Source organism: Haliotis rubra, unplaced genomic scaffold, assembly GCF_003918875.1.
Source record: "Haliotis rubra isolate DU_JTF1 unplaced genomic scaffold, ASM391887v1 Scf289, whole genome shotgun sequence".
Taxonomy (NCBI): Eukaryota; Metazoa; Mollusca; class Gastropoda; order Lepetellida; family Haliotidae; genus Haliotis; species Haliotis rubra.
In genome coordinates this window covers 1,221,100-1,237,257 of record NW_025766956.1, presented here as the reverse complement: position 1 = coordinate 1,237,257, position 16,158 = coordinate 1,221,100, and the positions used below count along the sequence as shown (strand labels likewise).

Here is a 16,158-nt window from a genome sequence, read left to right as displayed (position 1 = left end):
GCCTACTTGTACTTACCTATATACATAGCTATCTCCCCTTTGCTTATACCGTACACTGATTCTCTAAGACTGAAATACAACATGTCTCGTATTGGATATATAATAGCGATTTCACTAACATTATATACATATAATTGGACTGGGTGTCGCATATTTTTCAGATCACATGATGTTTTGCCAAATATCTTTTGATTACTCAAGCAGTACTGTTACAAAACGAAAAGGTTGCCAAGAGTAAATTATTTTCAGGTTATGTCGCATGTAAAATTGAATTCTTGTTTATTATAATTTGAATTTCTAGTTCTATGTTGTCTATTATTTGTGTCATGGATTTTGCTGACAATTCATAACTATGTGTGCTGTATGTAATGATACATTTCAGAAAAAGCCTTCGGCGATGATTGTACTGAGATGTCCCAGTGTGAAACAACCTCAGACTCCAACATTTTGTGTATACAGACTGCAACAGGCATGAAGTGTCTCTGTACGGATGGATGGTATAGGCCAGATGCAACATCTTGCGCTGAAAGTAAGTATTAAATAGTTAACTTTTAGCCTTCAAATGGTCGCTTTCTCCCCTACCTTTAGGTATTGAATCAATTAGATAAAACATAAATGAATCAAGTCAGTTCTTTGCTGAAAATACACATTTCCCTTTTGCCATGTAAATCTTGGATATAGAAACAGCCGCTAAATCATTGATATTATTGGTTTTGAAAAGTTCATGAAAATGAGACAATGAAATAGATGAAAGTTAGAATATTTATAGCTTAGATAATTATTTCTGTTCCGTAAAACTGAATTTCTGCGTCAATGAAACTTGTGAAAGTATACTCACATCTCAGGTCCATATCATATTTTCGTTAAATCCCTAGGCGTTTATATAGAAGTATGTTTACCGGTTTTGAGTGTACCATTTCAACAACAATTTTCACCGTCGAAACATGTCACTAGAACGTCGGTGTTGTCGCTTTTGGATTCCTTATTATGTTAAGCTTTAAGTTAACATATGTCATATTTGGGATGGCACTTTCTAGCGGTCTAGGCGTCTGTCTTTGTGTGCTGGCGATTAGGTGCCTGACTCTGAGAGTGTTGGTTCGAATCCCGGATGGGACTCAACCCAACAAAAGTACTAGAATCTGTGCTTTTCTAAGAAAGTGCAATCCCAAATATGACATATGTTACATTTGACCACTTTCTAAATGGCATTGTGTACCTAATCTTCTTAAAATAATGTATATACAGTTGTGATGGAAAAACACAAAATGTTTGATAATATTTGTCTGTTTGATAAATCATTGGACGTTATCATTCACGATTTTTGTTGATCAGTATTTGCTCTTCCTTGACACTGTTGTAAATTCAATTAAGCTGCCAAAATGGTGAAGTATTCACTGGAGAATGAAGCGGCAGCCCTCAGGTCGTTAATGTTCGTTCCCTCAAGTGGGTATAAAGCCGACAGCTGGTATTATCCCGTAGTGATTTGATTCAAACTAATGTTGATAAACAGGATTTGGAAATTTGGAATCAAATAATCGCTGTGTAATTCCAGTTATATATACTCAATCAAAAGCAAAAGACACGCATTGATAAAAATGACAACATTCCAAGGTTCCATTTAAAATGATATTTCTTAACCGAAGCACTTTCGTGTTTTTAAGACATCTAGTGTATTTTTTCAAATGATAGTTTACGAATATCAAAATGTTATCCAGGTTGAATTTTAGTGTCTGCTCTTACATTTAAAGGATTAGAATAAAATATAATAGACAAATACATATGGTAAATTTGATTCAGCTGTTGTCAGAGATCTAAACTTGATTTTACGTTCATTTAATAAAAGTGAATATAATACGCTCAGACACACCCTTTGTCCTCGTGTTTATTTTGTAAACAATGAACGCCAACGCATCCAGAAGGCTTATGACAATATAAGTACGCATACTATTTCCAGTTACGAAATACACGATTGTACATGTAGATAGTTGACCTATTGTGCCTCTTTTCTTACCATTACGCCATTTAAAAATGTTATAATACTAAACCACAATTTGTGAAACTGACATCAAACAGTCTAGCCGTCTTGCCCAGCTCAGATCTATCTATGAGAGTTTCACCAATAGTGTACTATGTCATTAACACCACATGTGTATGTTACCTGGTGTCCACACGTAATTAAGGTATATTTAGAAGAAAATGATTTAAAGTTCAAATGTAACTTAAGTTAGGAGCTACAATTAACCTTAAGAAACTCTCAGGGTAAATTTCCATTGTATCTATGTCTTAGACAGTCTTTTTATAAAACAAAGTAGCACTGTTTTCTGAACCTCTAGGTCACACTATATATGGTAACGATACAATAACATGCAATAACAAGCTAAAGGGTCAACCTTGATTTTTTACTCAAAGATAATCTGTATTTCGACTTCTAACAACTTTTCAGCTATCAAATGGGATGAGTTATGAAATGAAAATATTTATACCACATATTCCCTTTCTGATCACGCAACCTTTCTGTACGGTTTCAAACCAATTTAGTCTCTTCAGTATGATTTTCAAAAAGTAAATAGTACTATTTTATTTTCAGGATTTAACAAACTACACCATCTAAAATGTCATTAAGATTTTCCATTATTGTTCAGGCAACCATCAAACAGGGATTACCATGTACGAAATTATTGTAACCGAATCAGATTTGAGCCACTCTACCTAACAATTAGTGTTTAGATAGGACCGGTAGGAGTTAAGTTTAACATGTGTGCTCCCATTTCTATTTAATCTGCATCAGTGATGACCTTGATAATCTCACATAATCTTGTGAGCCTATTTCAGAACAAGAAGTTGTCACAAACTGCAAGGAAATGTACATGTTTACTTCTAATCCATGGTATGTATAATCACCAAAAAGACACGCGTTATAACCTCTTTGTCACGCCATGTCATTCTTAAACTCTACCGTCCATAAACGTTTGTCAGTCTCTGAAACCATGCCACCAAGTACCACTTACATTATTTGATATGCACTGTACTAATTACGAAAACACTGCATGGTGTTGTATACGATTTTTAAACCTAATTCCGCTTAATAAAATGGCATGTGTAACATATTTTACTCTGATTAAAACAAAAACAAAACAGAAATATAAGTCGGTAACATTTCATCTGCAATTTAAGAGCAATACACAAAAAACGTAAATATCACCATTGCCGGTCACCAAGACTACTCAAACCAATGTGATGGTCAGGCAGCTCTCAAATAATGATTCATGGCCACAAGTTACGGATTTGATGTAGCCAGCACAACGCTGGACATCACAGTATCAGAATACCAGTAACTTTCCATTATGTTCCCCCTGCATAGGTGTAGTACTGTCGTTCTCTAGATCAGTTCAGAAAACTCTTGTGCAGTAAAGTATATATCCGAATGTGCTTGGCGCATTCGCAGCACATGATCATGCGACCCATATAGCTCTTAAGATATGTGTTAAGCACGTATTTCACACATGCAATCCAGTATGCTCGTGTATTATCGTCTGTTTGGACCAACATTTTTTAAAATCAGCCTTGGAAACAGGTGGTGCTTAATTAATGCTCATATGTATAGTTGCAACAGAAACTTACTTTTACACGGTTGCATGGTATAAGATGCTATTCGATAACGATCATAAACACATGCGTCAATGAACCTTCCAAAAACAACTGCTAAGTTTGACTCAAACAGTGTAACGGCTCACCGTAAACAAGATGCGTTCTTTTGTTAACACGTCCATGATAGCTCCATTTTGTGACCTCGTTGTGACACAGACTAGTCAAAGGTGGCCGCCAGTTGCATAATAAGAGAGATACCCTCAGTATGTAAGGTAATTGTAAACCTGATGTTTGTGGGGACTCCAGTCGCCACTGTCTCAAAAAACGCAGACCTGAAAATTGGCCTAAATGCTTTCACATGCAAACTGTAAGATCATATTCTGTGCGGCTTATGCAGGTGCATCATAAATTCCAACAGTGCAGGGATTTCAATTGATCATATCAAGGGCGTTAAATGTGTTCCCAAACACCATCACAAAACTGTATCACTCGATATTAACAAAATGGCTGAAAACTCCAGAGCCGTTACTTACAAGTACGCCAAAGGATGACCACTGCAACATCCACAACATCAGCAATACCAGGTCGAATATTGGACCAGACTGTCCGGATTCGTCAAAGCCACGCAGTCATCCGAGCCAAACGACGATGTCAGTGGTGTCACGTGACCAATGATGACTGCAAAGTATTTTTCACTGGAATCAGCTGTTGACAGCAATGCACAATTCTGAGATCTGACGTGCCAATCAGTACTTGAAATTATATTCTCAATAGTAACAGTAATCCCGTTCCAGCCACACAGGCAGGGGAACGTCTGTTGCAGCATTTTATACTTGAAACGTGGCAAGAAAGAGTCTCCGCAGCCAGGAAAACAGTCCATCTGACAATCTTGTTAATTCAAAAGGTTGCAGTTTGGGGTATGTTCATAATCTTTTGCAAATGTTTAATGGGTTCGACCAGCCAACGCATCCTGGGTGAGATACATCTGTTGTCCCAATTGTTTTTGGGGTTGTCCTTTTTTATTTACTTATTTTTAAATCTTAACTCACTCACTATTTACTTATTTTGTTAAAATCATTATAGTTATGTGGTTGTCAGTGGACACTTTTAGTATCTCATGTACGGCTGATTTGGTCTTGAATCTCGTCACGTTACTAGTCAGAGGTTAACAGCCATGAGACAGAAAGGTATCTCCCATACCATCGTCACCAGCTGCCAACAGAGAGTGCGTGTGAAATATATAATCACTAGAAATCAACACTCATTCTTGCAAATTGCAAAGTTGGGAAATGTGTTATCCTCAGTCTGACATAGGTGCTCTCAGGGCCCTTTCCCCTGGTTTAAGTGAAAACTTATCTGATACTTGGAAGAAAGCTAGAAAGAAGCAGGCCGCTAATAAGGCCAATGAGATACACACCGACATTATTTAAGGAGTTTCCGACCGAAGACTAAGATACGTTTCCAATCTGACTCCATCCCGATGACATCTGTCACTCTGAGCAACTAATTAAGAAGAAGCAGGAATATAATTAAGCTTTGATTCACAGAAATGTGACTCCATATCAGAAGAATCTATCTACCAGCAGCAGAACATGCACACAAAGAAACATAGAACACACACACACACACGCACGCACGCACGCACACACACGTCCCACTACCTTACCTCCAGCCCAGAGGCCAAAGAGGGGACAAATGGGTTTAGTGTCGCGTTACGGAACAGTTCATCCAACTGTAGGGATTCAGCCCGGTGGCCGCAATAGACTGTTGGCCGTGCGTTCCCGACACGAATCACTGCTTTTAGGATGGCCGACTGATTTTGTTGATCTCCTCGACTACCCAAATTCAGGACTCGAATGCATCGTCCGGTCGTGCCTGATGGCCAATTCATTGTCACAGCACGGACTCCACCCAGCCAAGATGGAAACTGCACAGGCGCAGATGCTGGGAAGAGGCCTATCGCGGCTTCGATCATCAGAGAGGCCATGGTCAATTGTTTCAATTACTTTGTGGCATGGTCCATTGAGCCCACCAGGCTGGATTCCACTCAACCATAACCATATGGGCACCAACCATGTTATTACACACACTGCGCATACCGTGATTTGACTTTGACCTTGGTCTGCACATGGATTTCATGTCGTCACCAAGTTCCGTTAAAGAAGACGGGAGGAAGATGGGGAAATAATGGTGTTACTGTACTCATGGTTGTGGATTTGCTTAATAGGTTTTGTCATAGCACAATAAACACTTTCATCAGCGTTAAAAGCGAAACCGATAGACGACGGGGCTTCTCATATTCTAATATAAGGAACTTCCTTAGGAAGTTTGATGTCGGATGTTTTTGGTAACTATTTTGACATCTTGGTGATGAGATAAAACAAAGGTATGTTCTTCACATACAAATGATAGCGTTTAGAAAACTCTTTATGAAATGTTCAACTCTTTATAAAATGTTCATTTGCGCACAGCTAAGATCCTCAGTAAAAACAAACAATACTAAAAGTAAAGCAAAACATTATAAAAGTGTAAACGTTTCTGTTATTGGTTTTCATCGGCATTTCCGTCACCAACGTGACGGCGATTTGTACATCCATCTGAAACCCCTGCCTTTCCAGGCAAACGCCATCAAATGTCAGACATCACTGCAGTAATAGCACAAGCACTAGGTGAAAACGCCTCATCAAACATGATGAAATCCACGAACCACTTTGTCAGGGCCATAACTGTCACATTTCTTTCATAACTAGTATGGCCTCCTTGAGCGACCGTCACGGCACCAAAACGTCTCCTCATGGACATGAAAACCTGTCGGAACACTCTGACCATAAGTCGACGCCATTGTGTGCCCAAGGTCATGGAAGGTTGATTCATGTGCTATCGCGCTACTCTTCCCTGTTCAAAATGTTATCAACAATTTGTCCCGATCGATACTGTTTGGCAGTAAGATTCCCCTGGACGACTATCAATTGAGATTCTTGGTACAAAAAAACCCACCAAAACTATTACGCTGCAAATCTGTCAGCCTCACAAACACAAGTCTCCGTGACACATAGGATGGGGGACATGTGAGATAGGGTAAACCCCGCCCCATTGTGGCCAAGTTTCACTACCCTAAGGAGAGAGATTTGTGAGATACGTATATGCTATCAAGGTGCTGAAGGGTACATACTGCGGTGTGGATGAGCAGTATGCCCAGTATGTCCAACACAGATAAAAGGACTATCTATATATGATGGAAGCTAGAAGTAAATTACGAAATGCTTATCAAAGTTTGACAAACTGTGTTTGAACAATTAACTTGTCAACTTTAATAATGGTAGCATTGAGTACTATTATGAGGAGGATGTTCTGAGAACACGTCACAGATTAAAACACAACCATAAGCAATAAAACATCATTGTTAAAAACAGAGGACTTTCACATCCCCGAACACTGGATCTGAATTTGGAAGTTAGGAAGTTCATGGAGGGCTTATTAAGGTGACAACAACAACTACACGTATTGATAATGTCTCCATACCAAATGATCTGTTACATATTTTCTTTCTTAATGTATGTGGACTGTAGGGCAAGCTACATAACCCTGTTTTTAAAACTGAAATCACTTACTGTGACATATTATGTTTGGTAGAAACAAAATTAATTCAATTCCATGATGTTAACATTCCTGGCTCCAGATTACACGGAGACTCTGCAGGCTGCGTACACACGTATTGCACAATTATGGGCTGGAATGTTCTCAGGAAAGACATCTCCACTTTCATACTTGCTTTATAAATTGGTTTTCAAGAATCATTACCTGGCAGAAAGCTTGAGTAAGTAGATTGCTACTGTAACAGTAGAATCTATCCTTATATAAAAGCAGGTCTTATGTACATTTGGCAGTCCCAGTTCATACTTTGAAGAAAATGGTGTTTCAAACACTTAAAGATCAATTTATCCAGCATGGTCATCTGAAATATAAAACTCTTGCAAAGCCACCACATACAGAATCCTGAAATCCTAGTTGGAAGAGTATTTTAGTTTGCTTCTTGAACCTATTGGTATCCAAAATTCGGACACAGATTACCCAACTAGGCAGGTGGAATATTATACCCCTAATCAAAAAAACATTTTATCAATCCCAGAATAACTGTGTTGGTGATGAATGCACTTTTGTGTTGTGGATACTTTAGCGAATATAGCAAAATAAACTGTTGTCATCATACATTCATGTTCAGCCAAAAGTGTTAAACCGTTATTTAAGAGTAAGAACAAATATGTACTGAGAAGGCTAAGCAAACTTTGTTCTCCCTCTACCTTTTACACAGTGTTTTAGTATGTACATTAATATAGCAAAATGTCCTACCAGCATGTACATTTGTTTAATAATATTGTTTATTACTCGCCCGTGGAAGATACTGCTGTGTAATATTTTTACGGCAATATTACAGTAGTGTAATACCGCTATAGGTATGACGTACTAATGGTTTACAGTTATGACGTCAGAATACTAATACCTCTGTCACAATGGTATTAAACCCTGCTTGACCTGCGGAAAGCTGAGAGTCCTCACACTGTAGGTAGTTCCTATCAATTTATGTTGGAGAGTAATAGACAGAATACTAAACTCGCTTCTGTGAAATACCATTTTTATTTAACTCGTGAAAGATTTGCAGAAGTATTACACGGAAGGTCGTTTAGTATCCTCTATATACTGTACATTATATGTACAGTATAGTCCCCGGAAAGTAATAAAGGTTCTGTTCTGTTCTATTCGTGCACCTGCTGTATCTGATTGTACAGCATTTAGACAACCCTTGAAATGCTCACGTTCCTGATGAGTGAGTGAGTTTAGTTTTACGACGCACTCAGCAATATTTCAGCCATATTGCGGCGGTCTGTAAATAATCGAGTCTAAACCTGATGAGTCGTGGCATATTGGGTTCTTTCTATATGATATTTTGATGCGTTTTCCGTTATAGAAATGTCTGTGTGCTTTCATTCCAATGTAGGTGCAGGTGATCACGTTTTAGGACCAAAGGCATGTACATGTTCAAAGAACAGCACTTTTAGTATGCTCAGGCCGGGATAATCGGCATAAGAGGTACAAATATACAGGAATTCATACACAGGATGACAAAATTCTTAACAGCTTTATAAATTAGTCCTTTACCATAGAGGAGTTTATCCCTAAATCATACCATACGACATTTGATAGAGTTAATAAGCAGTACCATTCCAAGTTCTCCATATAGCATGCATAATGGCGTGCTTCTCTTTTCGGGGAGTTATTTGCGTAAAAGTTAACATGAACAGATTCAGTAGCCTTATAGTTCTAGTTTTCAAAACCCAAGCCATATATCAGAATAGCCATTGCATCAAAGGGATATAACTGATATTTTATTGACAGATTAAAGATTCGACTTATAAGTAGCACGAAATACATTGACTGATTGGCAGATTCTTTAATAGAGGTTTTTAAAGAATTATTGTTTAGAATACCAAAATATTTATAATAATTGACATGTTCGACGAGCCATTTAATAGCATCTGTTCACTCGTATCTCATTTTGTACTGCCAAAACTTGTATTGATGTTTCGCGCATGTCAACTATAGTTCGATTGAGTTGCCATCAGTACTTTGTGCTGAGAATTTTTTCCATAAATTTATGCGCCAAACATTGTCAAAAGCTTTGAATTCTGAAAATCAGTAAAACCACAATACATTTTAGGTTTCTCTTTTTAAGTGAATCAATAATAGCATAAAGGCTAAAAATATTGTCATTCGTGGAGTAGCCGTGCCTACAACCAGCTCGTGATTCTGATAAAATATTATTACTTCAACAAATTCGTTTAATCTTTCGTTGAGAACTGAAGTGAATAATTTTCCACAGTAACTTATAATACTTCTGGGTTGGAAATGTCAAGGGTCATCTGTATTTCCTTTTCCTTTGTAGACAGGGCGGTTAATACCATTCAATCATTGTTTGGGAAAAATCCCAGTATCAAATATTAGATTCATACTCTAACATAAAAAGGTTAAAAAGCTGGCACAGAAGATTTAATATACATGTATTCATCAATAGTGTTTTCCCGGTCGCATGCCTTACTATTTCTTAGCAGTCGTATGGCACGTACAATTTCATGTTCACGTAAATCAATGTTCAGAATGTCATTACAATCATTTATGTCAAAATTAGTGCTAAGATCAAAGGGATCATCGATCGATATGATTTGCCTTTTCAGCATTTAATTTCTATATATATTCAAAAGCATTATTGATAAGGTGCAAATCTGCGTCAATATCTTTCTCACGTAACATTTTCCAAAATGAGCGTGAATCGCTTTTATGCAATATCATTTGCATGTTAAAACGGCGTCTTTTATAAAATGTTCGATGGACTTTTTATTTTTTGCTACTGTTTTTTACGGAAGCGTAGTTGGGCCACGGTGGAAAATGATTTAGTCTCATTATCTCTTACGAAGGACTTAGTATCTCCTACGTAGGACTTAGTATTTCCAACGTAGGACTTAGTATCTCCTACGTAGGACTTAGTATTTCCGACGTAAGACTTAGTATCTCCTACCTAAGACTTAGAACTTAGTATCTCCTACGTAGGACTTAGTATCTCCTACGTAGGAGTTAAGTCCTACGTAGGACATAGTATCCCCGACGTAGGACATACTATCTCCTACGTAATACTTAATATCTCTTACGTAGGACTTAGTATCTCCTACGTAGGACATACAATATCTCCTACGTAGGAGATGAGCAATATGTATTAATATACATTCATTTGAAATGGTCGACTTATATCCCCAGACACAATCCCATTTCGCTGTTTCAACCACAGTTAGAGTATACAGTCCTGTGTTTCATTCACTATTAGAGTTGTACTAATTGCTGCACATTACTGTCATGTGTTGAACTAATTGTTGCACATTATTGTCATGTGTTGGACCGACTGTATAATATTTTACTGCCTTGCGCACAGTATGCTTAACTATTACGCATTGCAGTCAGTAGTTCACTGTTATGTGTTGCACTTTGTTACACTTTACTGTTATGGTTTGAATATTTCAGAGGTCGTTGCACATAGGTCATAATCTGCGTGCACAGATCTGTGTTAGACTATCGGTGGCAATCTATGCATGGTTATTCCCATGATTCAGAAGCCGGTCGAGTGTGGTAGCTAAGTCGACACAGAAATTGTTTGTCAGCAATATTTTCCCTGACCTTCCTCCAAGATAAAAGACAACGTTACCATCTTCTTGTGAATAAATATTACAGCTTGTCGAGTTTGTGGCATTACACATGATGGGGATTCTGTCTTAGAACTAGACCCCAGTAACCTGTGCTTGGATCCTTTCGATAGGCTATGCGACATTTTTAATGCGAGTTACATTATACGTTGTTCACTGGTCACGAGGGGCACATGGGTTGATGTACCCTCTATGTTTGTTTATGTTCCCTGAGCCCGAAGGAAAAATAAACAAATGGGCCAACCCATCAGCAATGAACAACGTATTTATCTTACCGAACACTTCAATGTTAACTTTGAACTGTTTGAAGCACGGGTATTGGATCATAATAAAGAGTACTGGAGTTAGGCAACAGCCCAAACACTACAAACACGAAGTACCAAACGAATTCCCACAGTCCTGCATTTCCAGCGGGTAACATAGAAATTGTTACTCTCTTGTAAGTGGGGTACATTGTCTGGCTCAGCCAATCAGAAAACGACATTTATGTGTGAGATAAGATAATGAACATTGGCCAATATATGTCTTTTGTGTTACAGCGGTTTACAAATAACTACAATGACAATTCTTTGCCTTTTTGAATTTCGTACTGTTTTACGCCGCACTCAACACTTCTCCACCCAGTCAAGTCAACCTGTAAACAATCACGAAAAACAAATCGCCAACAATAAGCGTTGTATCCGATCCAACCTAACTCCATCTGAAGACAACAACAACTTGCGGAGAATGTGCTATTACCAGAGTTGATTTATATCATCCCTCTCTCTCTCTCTCTCTCTCTCTCTCTCTCTCTCTCTCTCTCTCTCTCTCTCTCTCTCTCTCTCTCTCTCTCTCTCTCTCTCTCTCTCTCTCTCTCTCTCTCTCTCTCTCTCTCTCTCTCTCTCGATCATGTCAAACGATAAGCGCCACTCAGTACCCCGATTAACGATTACTAGCCTCTAAGTAGACATAAAAGTAATATTAACAAAATGGAAAAATTTATTATCATCATGACGTGGTTGCTCGATTTAATAATTACGTGTGACCCATCAACACAACTGCAGGATTCTTTTCAATTTCCCTTTCACCTCATGGAACATTAGTTGTGTATATACACAAATATTAATACATAATAATCATCTTCTATGTAGGAGATATTAAAGAGATTGTATGTCCTACGTAGGAGATACTAAGTCCTACGTAGGAGATATTAAGTACTACGTAGGAGATATTATGCCCTACGTGGGAGATATTAAGTCCTACGTATGAGATAGTGAGACCAAAAATTTTTCACCGTGGCCCTACTACGCTTCCGTAGTTTTCAAGATGCGTTTTGATTTGTAAACTTTGTTTTTGTTCAAAATAGTTTTTGCCTGATTATACCGTCCCCTACAGATCTTACACTGACGTCCGAACCAGGTCTTAGCTCTGTTACATCCTGGTCTGGTTGACGTTGTTTGATTCTTCCAGTTTTTACTATATTTAATCACAAATACCCATTGTTGTTGTTGCTGTTTATCCCATCCATGCATACCCTTACGTTGTCTTTGTAAATCCTTATTGGATGTATATAGGTTTGTGCTGTGCTGAAGCACTTTACTTTTGCCTGACAACGGTATGATGATTTGTACCAAACGTCGCATTATAACCTAATAAAGAAGCCTTCGTCAATAAAATAGCTTGCCTCTTTTCTAAAATTCAGAAAATTCATGAATACTGATGTTCATAAATATGTTTTTGGGGTTTTTTCGTCACTATCCTAAGACATACATATATAATCCTTTATAGTCAATAATCTTGCAGATGATAATTATCCCCGATGTTAAGTGTTCGCTTTCCCTTATCAATGTTAATATGCATACTTTCAGCAAGCGTTCTAAAACCAGTCATCACAGGTACACCGACTATAGGCACAGGTAATATTGCCATCAGCTGAACCAATACCGATGTCGCTGGAGTAATAGATGTGACAGGACCGATATATCAGGAGACTGAGCATGCATTTATCATACATACCACTGTTGACGCTTTAAGTGAATGTCGGCAATGATAGTATTTGGATTTCTGCTGTTGATGTGAACATGTATATTTTCAGCTAGCCCACTAAAACCAGACATCACAGATACACCATCTGCAGGAACAGGTAATATTTACATCAGCTGGACCAATATCGATGCCACTGGAGGGTACACATCCAGCTATACAGTAACGTGGTCTCCAGGATCTCCAGGATCTTCAGGATCTTCAACATCTGCTGGGATAACCCAGAAGAGCTACAACATCCAGCCCCTGTCTCCAGGAACAGCATACACTATCACAGTTAGACACACCATCACAAATCACGGCAGGAGTCAGACGATTACCTCGGATCCAAAGACATTTACAACAAGTACCTACGTTACACCTTTCCCCAGTCATTATTGTCACAACATGATTCCATATTATGTTTATTACTTCAAGACTTGAATGTGCTCTATCCCATACCAGAAAAACTCAAAACCTGTAAATGAAATCTCGTACGTTGGCAGTGAACTCAGACGGAATGGTTTGACTCACGTCTCGTATTCGGAACTTGACAGTGGTGAGTCATTTATAGTTAAAACTCAATATAAAACCTTTATGATTTCCGGAATATTGCTTATGACAATCAATTTGTGAAAAGTCATTCCAGTCTTAATGGAACATGCAGCATTACTCTGTTAAAACAGAGTATATCATTTGAAATGTCTCTTTTAAGTTTTTTTGCAGATTATATGCCCTAACACCTGGCTGTTCCTCTCTTTGCACTCCTCCCTCGTTACACAAAGTGAGCTGTGTCAATATTTTAATGATAGTTTGTTGAACAACTTTTTTATTTTTAGGGCATAAATTCTGCAAAAAACCAGTTGGTCTGATGTTATTATGTTATTATGATCAGTGTTTCATTGAGTATTATGTGTTTATTAGTTTTCGAGTTAGATTTCAATTTACTGGTCCGCTTTTGAGCCAAACGGACTGTAATTCGCCTGAACAAACACGGTAGTGTGGTTCAAGACACAATAAGGAAATTATGGACATCAACTTGAGTATATGCTCAAACTATTAGCTGCCTATACTACATCTGGATATTGTGTCAACTTCAGCCATGGTATAATGTCATGTTGTTAGAAAACCTTTATATGCAACAAACACGTGGGATAAATCAAGTATTAATAGACAATAAATCGGATGTAGGTTTGAATGTGTACATATATGTGGGTACTTATAAACCTTAAGAACTGATTTTTCAATATTTAGACAGACTACGTATTGGTTTCACAAACATCTTGAGTCCTTTGTCTTCCAGAAATATTGATACTCAGATATATACATTCACCAATATCACATGTTGAACGAATGTTCACAAAAACCAGATTATCTTCTCTTTCATGTTATCACACGTGCGACATATTATGGGCTATCTCTGTATACTTGAACCGTAATCATTGCTTTTAGGGATTGGCTACAACGAACCCTGCACACAACCTAATTTGTGTTACGATGCCAATGCCAACTGTCACAACGGTACATGTCGCTGTGATCCGAGATTCTACCGAACTACAACCTGTGTCAGCAGTAAGTGGTTAATATGGATGTCTATCTTACCTTCCACGTGAAGTTTGGATTGTGACTGGCTCATTTCTAATTCCTCAGAGTGGTATCCTGACCGAATCTTATAAGAGTATACATGTATAATGCACCGGCAATATGCAGCTAGTTAAGATACATGCATTGTCCACGATCATTCCAGTGTCATGGGGTGGTGTACCTGTGGTCATGTTGACCTGTGGATAAGTTATTATTGTTCATGTTTATTCTTCAAAACCTTTAGCGTCATGGCGCCAAAATGTGGATGTCAGCCGGTGATGTCATTTTATTGCACATAATCGGAAGTTTTTCTCTTAGTCGAACAGCAAGCAATGTCAGTCAGTACTTACATCAACCTACATTGCAATTATCTGTACGTACATGAACATGAACTAGTTATATATGGATGTACCCTGTTCAACTGACCTCCGTCTGAACATCTGAAAGTAAATGATATGAAAACCACGCAAAGTGATAACCACGACTCCAGACGAACCGTCAGTCTGAAATACTAATGTCGTTTGAATAAATTTAAACCCTCACAATGACCGAATTGCGTAATGGCGACTTTTTGTTGTGGAAATCCCATGATATCAGAGACATATCCAAAATTAGATATATTTGTAAAACGTCACTAACTTATTTTGCTTAATTGTCACAGCTACACAATTTGTTTGATTGTCTCAATTACACAAGTATATATTATCTGTAGGAAATGGGTCAAAGGATTGTTACCGATGCTGATGAGAATGGTATACTTTATATTAAATATGGTCTATCATGTATGAAATCTCCCACCTTCATAACTACGTGTGATAATTCTGAAAACATGCATGCTTGTCTGACGGTCTTCCCTACTGAATCTACAGTGATGAAATCCATCAAGTTCCTGTTCATGAAAGATATTTTCCTGTATTGATGGGTTCCGTTCCTGTTCATATCAATTCAGTCAACCAACTTCGTCCTACCACTGTGACGGCAGTCGCACAAAGCACAACCACCATGACAGCAACATGGACAGCTCCTTCTAACGCCGTCGTTACCGGGTACGAGGTGGCGGTTATACCAGGGGACATTACTCCAATCAGTGTCGACAAAGACAGCAGGACCAAGCCCATCACAGGTCTGATACCGGGGAGAGTATACACTGTGAACGTGAAGACAAATATTACCTACCTGCAAGGACGAAATGAGATGACTGATGCTCTATCTGCATCACCAAAGCAAACAAGTATGTACAGGGCACTTAGAAGTTTTTCTGTTCAATTGCAGTGGTTGACAACGATGACGTTAATTATGTATGTATGTATGTATGTATGTATGTATGTATGTATGTATGTATGTATGTATGTATGTATGTATGTATGTATGTATGTATGTATGTATGTATGTATGTATGTATGTATGTATGTATGTATGTATGTATGTATGTATGTATGTATGTATGTATGTGAAGCAAACAACAAATTGAAAGTACCACATTAACTGTCAAGCAATGATCTCAAAACACAATCCTATTGTTCTTATTTGGAGTCATTTCAAAAAGCCCACTGCATGTTGTGGCGTGAATCTGGCACAAGTATGAAAGTGTCTTTACGAGGAAGGCATTACAATTACAAAGCGTGTATATAAGCTTTGACTGATACAAAACATATCTCAGCCCGATCTTAACCACATGACGGATTTTCTTCTCACAAAGTGGGAAAGATACCAAATGTAAATTACTGAAAGGAAAAAG

The 16,158-nt window shown here is 38.0% G+C and overlaps 1 protein-coding gene across 1 annotated transcript in view; it reads left to right on the top strand.

Annotated features, from left to right (window-relative positions):
* Positions 1-16,158, top strand: part of LOC124281749 — a 48,963-nt gene that overhangs the window by 10,029 nt on the left and 22,776 nt on the right. The window contains exons 6-9 of the mRNA XM_046717724.1: positions 383-529; positions 12,910-13,203; positions 14,289-14,408; positions 15,370-15,651. Of these exons, the coding sequence (XP_046573680.1) occupies positions 383-529; positions 12,910-13,203; positions 14,289-14,408; positions 15,370-15,651 (843 nt within the window). The remainder of the gene's footprint in view (positions 1-382; positions 530-12,909; positions 13,204-14,288; positions 14,409-15,369; positions 15,652-16,158) is intronic.